Source organism: Camelus dromedarius, chromosome 29 (assembly GCF_036321535.1).
Source record: "Camelus dromedarius isolate mCamDro1 chromosome 29, mCamDro1.pat, whole genome shotgun sequence".
NCBI classification, from domain to species: Eukaryota; Metazoa; Chordata; class Mammalia; order Artiodactyla; family Camelidae; genus Camelus; species Camelus dromedarius.
Genome location: NC_087464.1, coordinates 21,927,579 through 21,944,675, shown reverse-complemented (window position 1 = coordinate 21,944,675; position 17,097 = coordinate 21,927,579). Strand labels below are relative to the sequence as shown.

The window sequence follows — 17,097 nt, the reverse complement described above, 5'->3', positions numbered from 1 at the left end:
AAGCCTAGCAAGGAGAGTGTCAGGGAGGGAGAAGTGATCTACAGGGCTAACGATGGAGGAAATTTGAGAAGAGGGTCTAAAATAATTTCTAGGGAAGAGAATGTGAATAAACTAGACAGAAGTTGCTTCACTGCCAGGCAATATTAGAACCCATTTGAGGTACAATGTCATAAATTTACAGTGAGGGCAGTCAACATCGTTTGTAATTATAGCCATATTAATCTGCTCAGTTATGGGCACAGAGTAGGGAGAGAGTTGGATTTAGGATTAGGATTTTGCCATGCAAGTATGAAAGAAGAACAGAGGGACAAGGGAGTTGTGTGCGTGCAAGGGAGCAAGTACAGTGATGGGCTGTAAAATCCATGATGGATGAGGAGGAAAGTGAGGCCGACCTCTGTGTGCTCCTGCCAGACCAAATCTGTTGCCAGTGACCACACTGCACTTTCCATCTCTGCCTGGTTTCCGGGATGCCCTTTTTCTTTCTCCTTCCTGCCGTCTTACCCAACTACCAGCCTAAACAAATGCACCCCCACCCCAATATCCGTATGTTCAAATTCAATCCATCCTTCAAGGAATAGCAGACGTGATGCTTCCTTCTACAGCACTCCACTACAGCACTGTAACTGCTACAGCACTCAGACTCTCAAGCTTGGAATTACAGATTTGTGTATGTATTTTAACTCTCCTACTTGCGTGTGGCGTTGCAAGGCACCAGGGGTGTGTCCCTGTATCCTTAGCATTTAGCACAACTGATGTGTAGCAAAGGTTTGATGAGTCAGTGAAAAATCTCAAGTAAAACAATTTCTTCCTTGTTTTCCAAAGCAGTTGTTGAAACCAGCATTTCATGGAGACTACTTTTATTTTCATCTGTATAGTCTTTTAAAAGATGCTCACTGCAGTCTGTAGCAGTGCTGTGTTGTTTTTTGATTGTCATCACCTTTGTCATTTCATCATTTGTCTTGCAGGAGCACCTTTCCTTAAAGAAGTATATTGTTGACATTGTGGTTGAAAGTGCAGCTCCACCAGAGCCTTTGAAAGATGGAGAAGAGCGGCAAAAAAACAAAAAAAAGGCCAAAAAGATAAAAGCCCGGATGAACTTCAGGTACTATAAATATCCTTAAAAACAAAACAAAGAAAAGCTCTTTTAGTGATGTATCCTTTCTATTGTAAGTCCAAGGAGGACCCTCTGCCTCCCAAAAAAGTTAAAACTTGTTTGCTTCAAGGTAGCCTTAAAAATAACACTGATGAGCCTAATTTATAGCCACTTTCTCTGATTGAGAAAGAAAACTGCGTATCGATCTAAAGCCCTTGCTTTCACCTGTTAAGAGCTCTTCTGATAATTGGATGCCAGAGCCCTGCCAAACTTGTGCCTCCTTCAGCACACAATAGTACATTTAAGTATATGTAAACCAAGCCTATTTTTCTTTCCAACTATTGATTTTTAGATGAAGTATCAAAGAAAATCAATAGCAATCAACAAATAGAAGTCGGCTGGCTGTAGTGTCAAATCCCATGACTAGGGTTAATCAATTTGGTTGCCTGTCACAACAAGAAAAAGTTCAAGAAATATCTTGAAATGAAAAGTGAGTTGTCAGACCCGTAGTTTATCATCAGCCTCCAAAGTGACATCTGAGGATCAGACAGCTGTGTAGTACATTACTACCTCAGGAGCTTTGAGTGTCAGCTCGTTACTGATGAGTCTTGTTCGAGGACTCAAATGTAGTTCCTCCTTACTAGATGATTCTTTGCTATTTGAGGAAGGTAGTTTGATTACATTGTTATACCTTTATCCCCAAATGTTTCATAAGATAGAGAAGCTTGACAGTGGTTACATCTCTGTAGTTTCCAATTTCAGGTTGTAATTAAAGAAGGTGTCCATTTCATCTTACAGAATCAATAGAAAAGGCTTTTTTGATTGTGTTTTGTGAAGTTCCTCCAAATTTCTAAAAACAGTTTCACAGTATATACTTCAGAGTGTTACTGACATTTATTTCTAGTTTATGCTAAGAGCTTGTTGACCTTGTGACCGTGAAATGCTGTAGAGTCAATTCTTTGGACCTTTCTTCTCCTCTGTGTGCACATTCCCTTGGTGAGTTCACCCAGTCCTGTGGCTTTAAATATTTTCTACTTGCTGATGACTACGAATTTTATATCTTCAGTTTTACTCAGACTCAGTATGTCCAAAACAATCTCCTGCTTTCTCTTCCACACCACCCCACCCCTGCAAAAAAAGCCCTCCTTGACCCATAGTCTTCTCTATCTCAGTAACCAGATACTCCGTTCTCGTTGTGAATGCTAAAGCCGTGAAGTTATCCTTAACCTTTTTCTTTCTCACACCTCTCATTCAAACTACAAATAATGTTAGCTTTGCTTTAAAATACATTCAGAATTTGACTGCCTTTCTCTAACTTTACTACTTCTCCCCTCAACTAAACCTCCATCATCTCTCATCTGAATCATTGCAGTGCTCCTCTGACCAGTCTCTCTGCTTCTGTGCTTGTCTCCTGGCAGTCTACTCTAAACACTCTAGCCAGAGTGAACCTGTTAAAATGTCAGATCATGCCACTTTTTTTCTCAAAACTTCAGGGCTTTTGCACTTCGGATTTCCTCTTCTTGGCTGACTCTTCCCACATATCCATAGAGCTTAGCTCCCTTACCTCCTTCAGGTCTTTGCTCAAATGTCACCTCTTCAGTGAGGCTGTCCTTCAGGGCCTGATGTTTATAGTAATGCTATAATATATATAGTAGCAATGCTAGTTTATTAAAGAAAATCTCTAAGTTATAGGAAAAATGACCTATAATTCTGATGCTACTAATATTTTGGCGTATATGTTCTTTTAATGCACACATACATATATCTATAGACTTTTTTTCATTGCAGTATAATTTAAGTGAAATGTAGAGATCTCTAATGTACTATTTGTTGAGCAAACCTAGATACTCATGTACTCCACACCCCTATCAAATTTTAGAACATTTCCATTGCTCCACAGAGTTCCTTTGTGCCTCTTTGCAGTCCGTCTTCCACCACCCCTGGTGCTTGGTAATCACTGATCTGCTTTCTATCATTATAGATTAGTTTTTCCTGTCCTAGAAATATATACAAATGAAATCAAATTTCTTTGTGGCTGGCTTCTTTATTGAGTATTGTTGACTCTTTAACAATGAGGGGATTGGGGCACTGACTCTCCATACAGTCAAAAATCCACGCATAACTAACAGTTGGCCCTGCATACCGGCAGTTCCTCTATGTCTGTGAGTCCATTTCTGGTTGGTAAGTAAGTTCATTTGTGACATATTTTTTAGAATCCACATAGATGAAATCATAGTATTCGTCTCTGTCTTACTTTACTTTGTATGATAATCTCTTGTTCTAGTTTATTCCTAAATATTTTATTTTTTTGGATGTGATTTTTAACAGGATTTTTTTTCACTTCCCTTTTCTGATATTTCATTGTTCGTGTAAAGAAATGCAACAGATTTCTGTAAGTTAGTCTTTATTTGCTGCCTTGCTCAATTCACTTATTAGTTCTAATAGCATTTGTGTTGAGTCTTTAGGGTCTTCTACACAGAGGATCACATCATCTGCAAATGGAGTCAGTTTTACCTCTTCTCTTCCAGTGTGGATGCCTGTTGTTTCCTTTTCATGTCTGACTGCTGTGACTAGGACTTCCAGTCCTGTGTTGAGTAGAAGCAGTGAGAGTGGGCATCCTTGTCTTGATCCTGAATTTAACAAGAAGGCTTTCAGTTTTAACCATTAAGTATCTGGATTTGTCATAAATGACCTTTATTATGTTGAGATATGTTCTCTCTATGTCCACTTGGTGAGAGTTTTTATCATGAATGGATATTGAATTTTGTCATATGCTTTTTCTGCATCTGTTGAAATGGTCTTGTGGTTTTTGTCTTTCCTTTCGTTAATGTGGTGTATCACTTTGATTTGTGTATGTTGAACCATCCTTTTGACCCTGCAATGAATGCATCTTGATCATGGAGTGTGATCCTTTTGATGAATTGTTGGATTCAGTTTGCTGATATTTTGTTGAGGATTTTTGCATCTATCATCATCAAAGATAATGGCCTGTAATTTTCTTTTTTTTGTGTAGTGTCTTTGGTTTTGGTATCAGCATAATGGAGGCCTCACATAGAATGAATTTGGAAGCCTTCCTTCCTCTTCAGTTTTTGGAACAGTTTGAGAAGGATAGGTGTAAGTTCTTCTGTATGTGTTTGGTAGAATTCCCCAGTAAAGCTGTCTAGTCCTGGGTTTTTGTTTGCAGGGCTTATTTTTTTTTTTATTACAGATTCTGTTTCGCTTCTAGTTATCAGTCTGTTCATATAATCTGTTTCCTCTTGACTCAATCTTGGCAGGCTGTATGTGTCTAAAAACTTGTCCATTTTTTCTTGGTTGTCCAGGTTGTTGGCATGTAACTGTTCATCATATTTTCTTATGGTTTTTTCATGTTTCTCTGATAGCAATTTTTATTCTTCCCTTCCATTTTTTTTTACTTTGTTTTTTTGGATTCTTTTTCTTCTTCTTGGTGAGCCAGGCTAGAGGTTTGTTGATTTTGTTTATCTTTTCAAAAAGCTAGCTCTTGGGGTTTTTAAAAATCTTTTCTATTTTTTTAAATCTCTGAATTCTTTTCAGTCTTTTTTTTTTTTAAACATTTTTATTGAGTTATAGTCATTTTACAATGTTGTGTCAAATTCCAGTGTAGAGCACAAGTTTTCATGTTCATGTATAACTGAAAAATTCTTTTCAATCTTCTCTCTCACTATTCCTGTATTTTAATCTTTTGCTCCAGCAAATGGGGTCTGTACACTGTTCCCTAAGTATAGCTTATATTTTCTTGCATATCTAGAATTATTTGCTCACTTTTCTCTCTTATTAATGCTATTTTCTTTTTGTGTATTCAGATGCCACCTATCTTTCAAGCAGGTGCACATTACATTTCCTTGAGGAAATGTCCCTTAGCGTCTTAAGTGGAAATGATCACTTGTGACAGTACTCATCTGTCACTTAACTCAACTTTGTAAAATTATGTATCTTTTAATGCTGTATCTTCCTCCTTATGGAGGATAAAACCTTGACTATTCCCACTGTGTATGTACCCCATGCATGCCATGTATTTAACTTCTATTATCCTCCGTAGTCTAGGTTAGTTCATGTAGAGTAGGGACTATGGAAATAAATACTTAATTGCTGGAAGTCAATCAAGACAAAGTTCCAGTTAAAAAATAGGTAACTACCATTTCAGGTACAGTTAGAATTTTTTTTGGATAGTAATTTTCTAGTTAGGTGTGCATGAATGGAAGAATGTGTTCAGTCCTTTCCACTTGAAGCCCTAGATAAATGTGTGTTTTGATATAGTAGGCATCTTCCTAAGCCTCAACTTGTTTGTAAAATGAGGATAATACCATACTGAGTTTTTAGGACTGTGTGAGACAGTGAGTATATAACTTCTGGCACAGTGCTTGGAACATACTCAACCCTGCATGGTTGTTACTTTTTCCACCTTTCGTGTGAGGCTACAATACTTGCAACTACAAAGTGATTATTTCTCCATCTTGATATGCCTTAATATTTTGGCTGATAACAAAGAGCACATAGAGATTGAAACAATACATAGTTTCATGTGTAATCCTAATTTAGTTATTTCTTCATTCCCAAGCATAGTCTGTGCTAGATTGCTTTTTTTCTCATTAGGCCTGTTGTGATTTGCATCTTCAGGTCTTTTTCTGAAGCAGTTTTTATTTTTCACTGTCATTGCTGTCTGGATTGGTATACATTGTGACTAATTCTTCCACAGGTCAATGGACTAGTTCTTTGAGACTAGAACCCTTTGGGTGAATGGTTAAAATTTAAGTTAGCATTTTTCTGTTTTTCCTTCAAAAAGACAAATTGACAAATTATATCATCGTTAGTGAATTGCTATAGTGATGTCTGCTTAGATTGATGACCTGTTGATGGCTGTCACCTACTGGTACAGGCAAGCTGGAGCCTAGTTGGACTGTGGCAAAGAAGTGTTACCTCATATTTTTGCAGACTTTTGGTATTTAGTTAATATAAATAACAAAAGCAAGATAAAACAAATCTTTGAGTATCTGGTCAAGCCTTTTCCATTACCTTTTAAAGTTATTTCTAGAGTTAAAGGACTTTGCTTCACCTGTATTTAATTTTGCGTTATATACTTCTTGAGGTACATAGATAATCAGCCACTTCAGCCACTTCGTAGAAACTTAATATGGTTTCAAATTTAATTATCATGATTTTAACTTTCCTGAAAAATAAGCACCATTGTGTAAAAGGTCTATAAACTCAAAAATGTTTTTAATGAATCTGTTCTCTATCCTATGAGGATATATGTATCTTTTTAATCTTTTTTGATAGCATTTTTAGTATTTTAAAGAGGCAATGTCAGAAATCAAAGTGTTAAAGCTAATGTAGTAATGTTCCTCACACTGGGAGAGGAAAAATGCAGCCAGCATTTTAATTTGTTATGAAAATTAGCAGCAAAATAACTAACAGTGATCAAACTCTTTTCTCTTTAGGGCCAAAGAATATGAGAGTTTAATGGAAACAAAAAATTCTGGCTCTGACTCACCCTATAAAGCAAAGTGAGTATTTTATCCTATATTTAGTTCTTTGTCTCTTCAGTCTCAGCCTATAATAACAAAGATTTGACTGAACCATCATTATATGCCTGTGACCATGGACTTTTTACCTGATGCCTAGAGTTTTATTCTAACAGTGGTATCTAACTGGGGACGATTTTGCCAGGGGACATTTGTCTGTGTCTGGGGATGTGTGATATTTTGGTTATCATTACTTGGGAAGATGGTGCTGCTGCCATCAAGTGCATAGAGACCGCAGGTACTGTTAAGCATTCTTCAGTGCTCGAGACAGCTTTCCACAGAAAAGTATTATCTCATCCATATCATCAGTTGTGTCAAGGTAGAGGAACCCTGTTCTGATAGAACAGGATCTGTCAAGGCTGTGCTGGTTTTTGCTCTGAGGAGATCTCATTCAGGATGTTGTGTGGGCCCCTTGACAGACAAGGATTTAGAGTCCACCATTGGGTCTAAGTTTAATTACAGAATAGCTAAGTAAACAAAAACACCATCATTTTGCTTCTGTGAAGTATGCTGCCAATAGAAGTACAGTGAGAAAGATACTTTCATAACACTGCTGATGGGCATGCAAACCGGAGTAGTCTTATTGAAAGGCAATGTGAATCCAGAGCTTAGGGCATCCACTTTAGATTTCAGGAAATGTGCCCAAATGTTTATATACAAAGATGACTATTTTAATATTATTTTCAATAGTGAAAAAGTCAAGAAACAACTTAAATGCCACAGATGGAGGAATATCTGTAACCAGTTGTTGGTGTAGATATGCTGTAGCTTTTTACTGTAGCTGCTATTTACGTTTGTCATAGAAATTTTCTTGCCTGTCAGAAATAAGATGCCCATCGGGTAATTACTTTCATTTATTATTGTACTGGAACTATTAACCATTGCCATTCTAAAAGAAAAAAAGAAATATAAAATATTAAAGAAGGTGACAAAATTATCAACATTATGGTGATACTGTGTATCTGGAAAACCCCAGAGAATCAAGTGAAAAGCTAGTAGAAACAAAAGAATCAGTTCAGTAGGATGGCTGATTACCAAATTAATGTGACAGTGTTAATAACAGGCAGTGTTTACTGAGCCTTTACCTCATGCCAGGCTCGTTACGTGTGTTGACTCATTTATTACTCATATCAACACAGTGAATTTCATTAGGAAGCTAAGTCCTAAAGAGAGTAAGTAACTTGCCTATGTTGTACGACAACATATCCAGGATGCAAAAATTAATAGCTTTTTGTTCTGATAATCAGAAAATATAAATACCATTTACAATAGCAATAAAAAAGTAAACCAAGAATAAACTCAACGAAAAATATGAAGGCTTTATAAAAACAAAACGTTAAAATGCTAACAAGGGATATAAAAGATGGCTTGTATAAATGGGAAGACAAATTATACCCTTGGATAGAAGACACAGTATAGTAAATTCTTCTATAAATATACTGTAATCCCAATAAAATAACAATCTTCTTAAAAATAGAGATTGAATAACTTTAAAGAACATATGGAAAAATAAATGAGAATTTTGAGGAAAAAGATTTATTAAAGACAGAGAAGGAGGTAGAACTGAGCTAACAGATATGTAGCCGAAATAGTTTTGTATTGGCACATGAATAATAATACAAATTAACGGAAGAGATTTTTTGAAACAATCTAGAAATAGATCCAAAATTTGAGGAAATTTAATGTATGATATGGTGTAGTGTTTGCAAAGATGGCCAGAAATTGTTGAGCTATTCCTGGAGGCATGTCTCTTTGCAGTATAACTTTGCCACTTCTCTGTCAAGAGGTAGACTCTGTTTCCCTTATTCCTAAATTTGTTCCAGTCATTTGACTTGTTCTGACCCACAGTCTACTGCAGAAGCAGTATGTGACCCCTGAACCTTGGCCTCAGAAGTCTTGAGGCTTCTGCTCACAGCCTTGCTTTCTTGTTCCCCTGTAACTGCCCTGTAAGGAAGCCTGGGTCAGCCTCCTTGAGGATGACAGATCACTTGGTCATGGGATGTAATCCTTTTAATATACTGTTAAATTCGTTTTGCTTGTTTTGTTGAGAGTGTTTGCATCAGGGTTCATACAGGAGACCAAGCCTACCCAGCCTCTGCTTGTGTCACATCTGCTCATGTCCCAGTGGCAAGAAATTTTGCCAAGTCTGTAGTCACTGTATGAGGAGTCTGTGCAAGTCATGGCTAGCAAGGTGTAATTTAAGGGCGGTCCTGTAGTGTAACCGTCTGCTACACAACTTGCTCTAGATTCTTCTCTTACTTGACTGGCTGTTCTTTTTCAGTATCTTTTACCTGGTTCTTTCTTGTCTCCTTGACCTCTAATATTAGCGTGCCTTTGTCCTGAGAGTCCAAATAGAGAATTATTCCCTTGATAATCTCATTTAGTTTCATGACTTTAAACATCTAGTAACTGGATGGATTTTCAATTTATATCTCCAATCCAGACCTGTCCCCAGAACTCCAGAAAACTATATCCAACTTCCTATTAAGCATTTCCACTTGGATGTCTCTCTGTTTACTCTTGGACCCCTCAAGTGAACATGTGCAAAATTCAAGTCCTGAAATTTGCTCCCAAATCTTATCCCTCATATTTTTGTTGATCTTTGAAATTGCAAGTCCATCTTTAAGTTGAGTCTTCTAAAAACTTTAGAGTCATCCTTTTTCTCACATTCCACTTCCAGTTCATCAAAAAATTCTGTTGGCTCTGTCTTTAAAATATATTCCGAATCCGGCCACTATTCATTACCTCCCTGGTAACTAATCCACCATCTCTCATCTGGATTATTGTAGCAGCCTCCTTATTAGTTCTGCACTGCTTCTACCCTTGGTTACTACATACAGTCTGTTGGCCACAGGCAACCAGGATATTCTTTTAAATTACAAGTCTAGAAAAAATGGCACTAGCAGTAGAAGCATAATATTTTAGTATCTTCAGATTCACATAGAAACCAGATAACTAACAACAACAAAAAAAAAACAAACCCAAAAACCCATGGCACAATTTACAACAAAACCATGTTGTCAGATATCTATGTGAAATCCCAATTACAAGTGGGTGGAAACAGATAGCCACAAGCCCTGCATGATAATGACATATGTGAAGGAAATCAGAGAGAAGCAACAGAGAAGATAGCTGACGTAAGGAAAGGATAACCCCCAAATCACTAACAGGCTTTCACTGGAAGCTTCAGGGAACCAGTTTGAGAGAAGCACCTGAACCTCTTCTTAAACAGGTTCCTCAGGAAGGGCTTGTGTGAACAGTGTTGCCTTAGCTCTTACACTTTCTTATTGACCATTTTATGCCCTCAAAAATCAGTTTTGCCGGTTACCAAATCCTTGATCCACATTTTTTTTCCTTGAGGATCTTAAATACTAATAGAGAATGAACCCTGGACACTCAAAATTATTAGACATCAATGTAAAGACTGTTGATGAATATTAAAGTTACAGTTTTTATAGAACTAAGACTGATGGCCAGAAGAAAAAGAATATTGTAATAGCTGTATCTCAGATGTATTCATGGTATAACTATAAGAAAAAGACTAGGGAAAAAAGAAAGAAAAATACCGTATGATATCACTCATATGTGGAATCTAAAGAAAAAAAAAAGGACAAATGAACTTAAATATAAAACAGAAACAGACTCACAGACATAGAATACAAACTTGTGGTTGCCGGGGGGAGGTGGGTGGAAAGGGATAGACTGGGAGTTTGAGATTGGTAGATACTGACAGGTATATATAGAATAGATAAACAAGTTTATACTGTATAGCACAGGGCAGTATATACAAGATGTTGTGGTAGCTCACAGGGAAAAAGAATACGAAAGTGAATATATGCATGTTCATGTACGACTGAAAAACCGCGCTGTACGCCAGAAACTGACTCAGCATTGTAAACCGACTGTAACTCAAGAAAAAGACTAGGGAGAATGGGGAAAACATACGTTAAAAAAACCTATTCTCTAATTGCTGGTGGTATTATTAGTAATGTTATTTGGAGTCTGTGTGCCTATAATATGGGATAAAGTAAAGGAGATTATGGAGACTAGCATTCTTTTGTCCCCTGTGTCCCCGAGAACATGAATTCTCAGTCTGGATGAAAGAAGATAAATGTAATATAGTAGAGATCAGGTAAAAACTCTGTAGGACTGAATTGGAGTTATATGAATTTATAGGGTTTTATGTTTTAAAAAGTGTTTTGTGTATTGTGTGTATACTTATTAGCATGTGAACGTACATAGACACACATGTATTATATATGTGTGTATACACACATTTATTGATTTCCTAGCTCTGTCCATTAAGAGGCCCAGAAACAATGACCAACGCAGTAGCAGTGAGCATCCCTTGTGCTCACTGATTTGGGACCTGAAATACCATTTCGGACTAAAATAAGCAAGAACCTCTTGGAAAAATGCCTAATTCTAGATCTGAATGCTCTGTGATACTGGTTGGCAAGGAAGCTCTCAAAGGCTGCTAGTATTTTGTGAAAGGACTCAGGAGCTGACTTGAAGAGTTTACTACTAGCCAAATTAGGACAATCTGAGCATCACAAAGGATAATTATTGTAACTGATTGAAATTGGTAACCAAATAGCAGATGAAATCTCCTCATAAAATTATTCTATCTAATAAATTAACATGACTCCTCCTCCAGTCACCACCCTGACTTCCTGAAAAATTCAGTCATGAAGCCGTTAGATGAGGGAGCGCCAAGCAGCCGTGGGCACTGGCCGGATGGCTGGAGGCAGCACTGGCGCATGGTGCATGTCAGAGCCTAAGTGGGCCGAGGAGGGTGGCTGGGTGTGAGGCTCAGAGCCCAGGCAGAATGCAGGGAGCTTCCACGTGGGACAGGGCACCATGGCCTGATACGAGGAATCAGAGCAGAGTAGGGAGGGCATATCCATGGAATGGCATCCTGGCACAGTCTGTCAGGGGAGCCTTGCAAAGAGTGTTAAACACAAGCAGGATGATAAGGGCAGAAGAGCCCAGAATGGGGCGTCAGAGGCCAAGCAGGGAGATAATAGTATACATAAACAAAGGTGGATGATGTATTACATGTAGGGGCTTATTCAAATAAGTAAATATATTAAGGATGATGGAAGGCAGGTTGGAGAAGGGAGTTAAAAATATACTCAGAGAATAGAAAATCCTGTGGTGATTAATTGGAATTGTAGGTATCAGTTTTAACTCGTATTTTCCAATATATATAAATAGAAATGAATGTAGATGTAAATGGGTAGGGACACACACACACCCACACAACCCTTGAGCAGTGGTGGAGGTGGGAGGTGGTTGGGGCGCCAGCCGTCTGAGAAGTCCAGAATCTGGCTGCAGTTTTTACAGTCTGCCCTTTCTCTCAGAGGTTTTGCATCCATGGATTCAACCACCTGTGAATCCTGTGGGAAGTATATGGTGAAAAAATCTGCATGTTACTGGATCTGCTCACAACTCAAACTCCTGTTGTTCAAACGTCAGCTGTGTGTGTGTGTTTATATATATATTAATGTTATATGTAGTTTATTTATAAAGCAAAATACACACTTTTCCTAGATCTTTCCACTAAGAGTGAGGGCCTGGGAGCAGCAGCACCCTGGTAGCATTGAGAACATCTGTTACACCCATGTAAGTGTGAGGGCAAGGTAGTTCCCTAAAAGGGAAGGATGGGTTTTCTCCACAAGAAAGGACGCTGACAGGCAAACGTGAAAGGTGTCCAGTGTAGGAGGCAATATGTGCATGCTGATTTTTTTCATCTCATATGGGGATTTCTTAAACTCTTACATTTAGAAATACAAGCTTAAGCATATTATTTAAAGATAGAAGGGGAACCAGTGGCCCTAAATTGAGACTATGTACCTTTCAAATAGAGGAGGTGAAAGAAAAAAGGAAGTTAATATATTTATGTCTTCCTGCCTTCACACTAAAGAACGTTATTTCCTAACGTGAGCCCAGTCTCCTTTCTTTCACTTTTATAAATCTTCTCAATGATCCTAATGAACCTCCCAGAAATTCACTCTGATAAAAGTTAAAGCTCCTCACAGAGAAGCCATTCATTACCCCTTACATTTACCAGTGACAGGTTTGAACTTAGAGTTATTAGAATTTGTTAAGTTTTGTTAGAATTTGTCAAGTTTTGAGAAGAAAATATCTGGCCTTACAGCATTCTCCACAAAGCCACTTACCTGACAGATACTTCTCACGTTCTGCGCTGGGAGTTACGAAGCCTTCACTTTTTCTTTTTGTGCTAGAAAAATTATCTGCCAGAAGTAACTCAGGTAACAATTTCTGAATTCAAAAACTGCACCCTCCAAACAGCTCCTGTTCTTGCCCTGTAGGGAAAATACAGCTTTCAGGGCTTGATTCCTGTGACATTCTATAATTATTCATAGTATGAATCAAAGTCTAAAGGTCTTTTCTAGAGAGGGGCTGTGTTACTTGTGGTGCTTCTGTGGAGGGAGGCAGGGAATGAAAACAGGTTTAGCTCATGTTTCCAAAGCATCCCCTGGATTTGGCATTGTTCCTTGAAGGGCAGGTTCACATGAATCCCAGATTTGATTTACCTCAGGGTGAAATACAAGCCTCTTGTATTCTGTGAATTAAAATGGTCCTTGTGCCTCCCGAAATACCCCTCGTTTTCAGTGGAATGTGAGCATTCTTGGTAAGAATACTGCTAGATTCGTGTGCATCTGTTGCTGTGGCTGGATATTCGGTTACATGGTGTGCAGGCTTTATTCAGCCAAAAGCTGAAGTGGCTACTTATCTACCACACAATGAAGTTTGCTGCCAATATTAGTCCACATGATAAGGTCAGTAACTTTAATCGGATGGGACTCTAGCCCATATTCGATTAGAAGGAAAAGAAGTATGTTGCTCTTATTCTATTTTTGTATTTTTTTATATTCCCTTTTTCTTTTTGCTAGATTGAGACCTTCTGTCAGTGAGTAGTAATAATAGTTGATCACTTATTGAATGTCTACGTCAGTGAATGGTCTTGGGTACATTACATTAATTGTCTCTAATCTTCAGCAGCTCTGAAAGGACACACACACACACACACACTTTCCACTTTTAAGTTGAAGAAACTGAGGTTGAGAGTAGTTAAATAGCCTCCTCAGGGTTTACACATGTGGTATGTGCTGGAGCACATTTAAAGCAGAGGCATTTCTGATTTTAGACTTTGTATTCATTCTTTGACTTACCAGGTAAACCTCATATGGATAGCCTAGGTTTAAACTGGAGTTCACTAGTGCCCTTCTGAGCTGTATTTGCTGTTGTATTCTTTGAAAAATTAAAAAAAATTTCCATAAATACATTTTTAAATGAAATTATATTCTAGGATATTATTCATTTGTGAATAAAATTTCCTTATTTGAGTTGACTAACATGGTGTGGAACAAAGCATGAAATTTGAAGATTACAGTTGTACATTTACGAGTTGTGAGGCCTTGGGAAAGTTAACCTAATTTGCCTGAGCCTTAATTGCTCCATTTTTCAAACATGGATAATACTAGTGGATGGTGTTTTTCAGAGGACTAAATAAGATCATGTATGTGAAAGTATTTTGTAACCTATGATGTTATGGACATTATTAAGATTAACATAAAGAAGAAATTTCTTCTTAGATAGACCATTCATCATTAAATATCTATTGAGTGTACTTATTAGGTGCTATGGATAAGGGAGTGAATGGGTCGACAAGAACCCTCTCATGGAGTTAATATTGTGCTTCTACAGTGTCCAGTATGGTAGCTTCTGGCCACATGTGGCTGTGTAAACTTAAGATATTAAAATTAAATTAAAGTTCAGTTCTTCAGTCACACTAACTAGCTAGCAGCCACCATGTTGGACAGTACAGATACAAAACATTCCCATCATTGGCCAAAAGTTCTGTTGTAAATCTTTGCATGGGAGAGACTTGTGATAAGTGATTTGAAGGAACAGTCAAATCAGAGAAAGCAGTGTTTGAGCTAAGAACTAAGGGAAAAGTACAAGTTTTCTAGATAACATAGAGGTGGGGGAAGCAGTTCAGAAGCAGTGAATGAAGAGCATTTGCAAAGACACTGAAGCAGGAAGAAGAGAAGGATTTAGATGGAGAAAGTCCTCGTGAATACAGTACCTGTGTGGCAAGATAGCTCTACATGGGAGGAAAGTCTTCCTTGATTGTAACGGAGAAATAAAGGAAGGTGTGGGCGAAGTGGAGATAGGCTGGTAGATTTTGTGGCAGAAAGTGAGGATTTTCTTGTTCCAGTAGCTTCCATTTTCTCTATGAAATGTGAGATCTTCTTATGTGAAAGCGAGGGGGCGGAAGGAAAGGGTAGACTTGCAAGGAGATGGGCAGCGTGTGAAGCAAGTTTGTGGAAGAGTGAGCAGACTAGACAGACTTACTAGTAAGGTTCTGAGTCTGTCGTCATACTAGCCTTTTGCATGGTATGACTTTTTCTCAGGATCAGAAATGGAAAAGGCTGCCAGATGTTCACTAATCCAGGTAAATAAATTAATGCATGCAAAGCACTGAGGAGGATGCCTGGCCCACAGTAAGAACTAAACAAACATTAGTGATTTCTGTTACCACTGCTGTGGTTTAGCTGCAGGAGTAACAAACAGAAGGACAGAGTGGGAATGTAGCACGTGTTTGCAGGAAAGTGGTTCCAGTGATTCTAGGCCTGTGGAATTCATCATAGGTTAAAAAGGAGGTAAGACAAGACGGAGGTGATGTCCAGGGGGAACGTGGAGAGATCTGCGAGAATCTCTGGTGAGTATCTGTTGGGGGTGCTGCTCAAGCAAGTAAGTAGAAAGGAGAGAAGATTGCTCGAAGAGTGCGGTATATGAAACAGAAGAAGTAAGGGCTTCAAAGAAATACTACATACAGTCCCCTTACTACAGAACCCTACAGTTCACGTAATATATGGTGTTCTTGGTTACGAGCAAATAGTTACTCTGTTGTCTAAATAAATGACTTCAGCAGTGGCAGGAAATCCCCAAACTGCCTATAAATTGGAACATGGGGAGTTTGACATTCTGAGAGCTTACAATGCTTATAACATAATATCCAGGGCTACCTTGAAGAATTAAATCAAAATACGAAAACCTGCTCATGTTCTGATTCTCATTTTCTCTGCCACCATACTCTCACCTTTTCTCCGTCTCCAGTTGTATTCTAGCTTAGGGGTCATGCAGAAACTTATGGCAGCAATTGCTCCAGCAAATCCTGTGGATGGGCAGTACTGTCCTCCAGTTCTCTTTTGTGTCACAAAGACGAGATTGGCATTTGTGAATATAGAGTAATACCAGCCTTAGGAAGGTTTTTTTTTTTTCCTTCCCCTCAGGTGCTCTCTGAAGTGATTTCTAACCCAATAAAAGTAACTTGTTTCAAGATATTTAGGAAAATAAAATATTGTAGTCTAATTCATTAATGACATTCTTCTTTTTCATTTTGGATTGAAGGCTTCAGCGATTAGCCAAAGATCTTCTAAAACAACTGCAAGTACAAGACAGTGGCTCATGGGCAAGCAATAAGGTTTCTGCTTTAGATCGAACCCTTGGTGAGATCGCTAGAATACTGGAAAAAGAGGTATGTAACTTATCTCTGGCCTTAATTCTTAGGGTTCTTTCTTACCATGACATCAGGGCCGTAGGGCTGTAAGGCAGACCTTCAGTATATGTGTTTCTTCTGTGTTTCCAAAAGCCGGTCAACCACTGGTGGATGTTTTTAATTTTTGTTCTTAATGAAATCAAAGCTATTTTTAGTTGTTTTAATTGAAGTCCTCTATGGCAAAAATGTGTATTTTTTGGTCAAGATTTTCTGTCATATTTTCCCCCACACAAACAACATGAAATTATTTTAAATGGAATCAGAGTAATAAAGATACACAGTTCTATGGCAAAAAAATATAAAACTTTGAATTTTACAACCCATAAATCACAGATTATCACAAAACACCAATTTCTTTTCTGTTTCCAGTGGAAGATTTGGCAGTTTTCTTTAATGACTTAGAGTCATTAAATATTTCAATGGCAGTTTAAAAAAATCCTTAATGATTTTAAAAGTATTTATTATTCACTACAGAAAATTTTAAGTGTACAAAGAAGAAATAAAATTCCCTGTAATACTCACTGTTGACATTTTATTGTTTTTTTTCCTAATCCTATTACTGTACATTTTTTATGTTATTTTATCTGGCTGATTTTATCATAAATATTTTCTCATGTCTTTAAAAGTTCTTTGTAACTTAATAAACATCACAGTTTACATAGTTTATATCACTTAGGTGATTTCTAATTTTTCTATTTAAGGTAGTGGCCGTCTTTATTAGCTGCATTTTTTGTTTTCCGTGTTTAAAATGTATAATATTTGATATATACAAAAGAATGTAGTGATAAAAACAACATAAATACAATGAACAGCTGTGACCTCGTGATCAACCCAAGAATTAGACTGTTCCCAGTACGTTTATTGTTCCCGCT

The 17,097-nt window shown here is 37.7% G+C and overlaps 1 protein-coding gene across 4 annotated transcripts in view; it reads left to right on the top strand.

Annotated features, from left to right (window-relative positions):
• SCAPER (S-phase cyclin A associated protein in the ER) overlaps positions 1-17,097 on the top strand; it is a 258,514-nt gene that overhangs the window by 82,953 nt on the left and 158,464 nt on the right. For all 4 annotated transcript variants that reach the window (XM_031440769.2, XM_031440770.2, XM_031440766.2 and 1 more), the window contains 3 exons: positions 966-1,102; positions 6,550-6,615; positions 16,078-16,204. In XM_031440769.2, the coding sequence (XP_031296629.1) occupies positions 966-1,102; positions 6,550-6,615; positions 16,078-16,204 (330 nt within the window). The remainder of the gene's footprint in view (positions 1-965; positions 1,103-6,549; positions 6,616-16,077; positions 16,205-17,097) is intronic.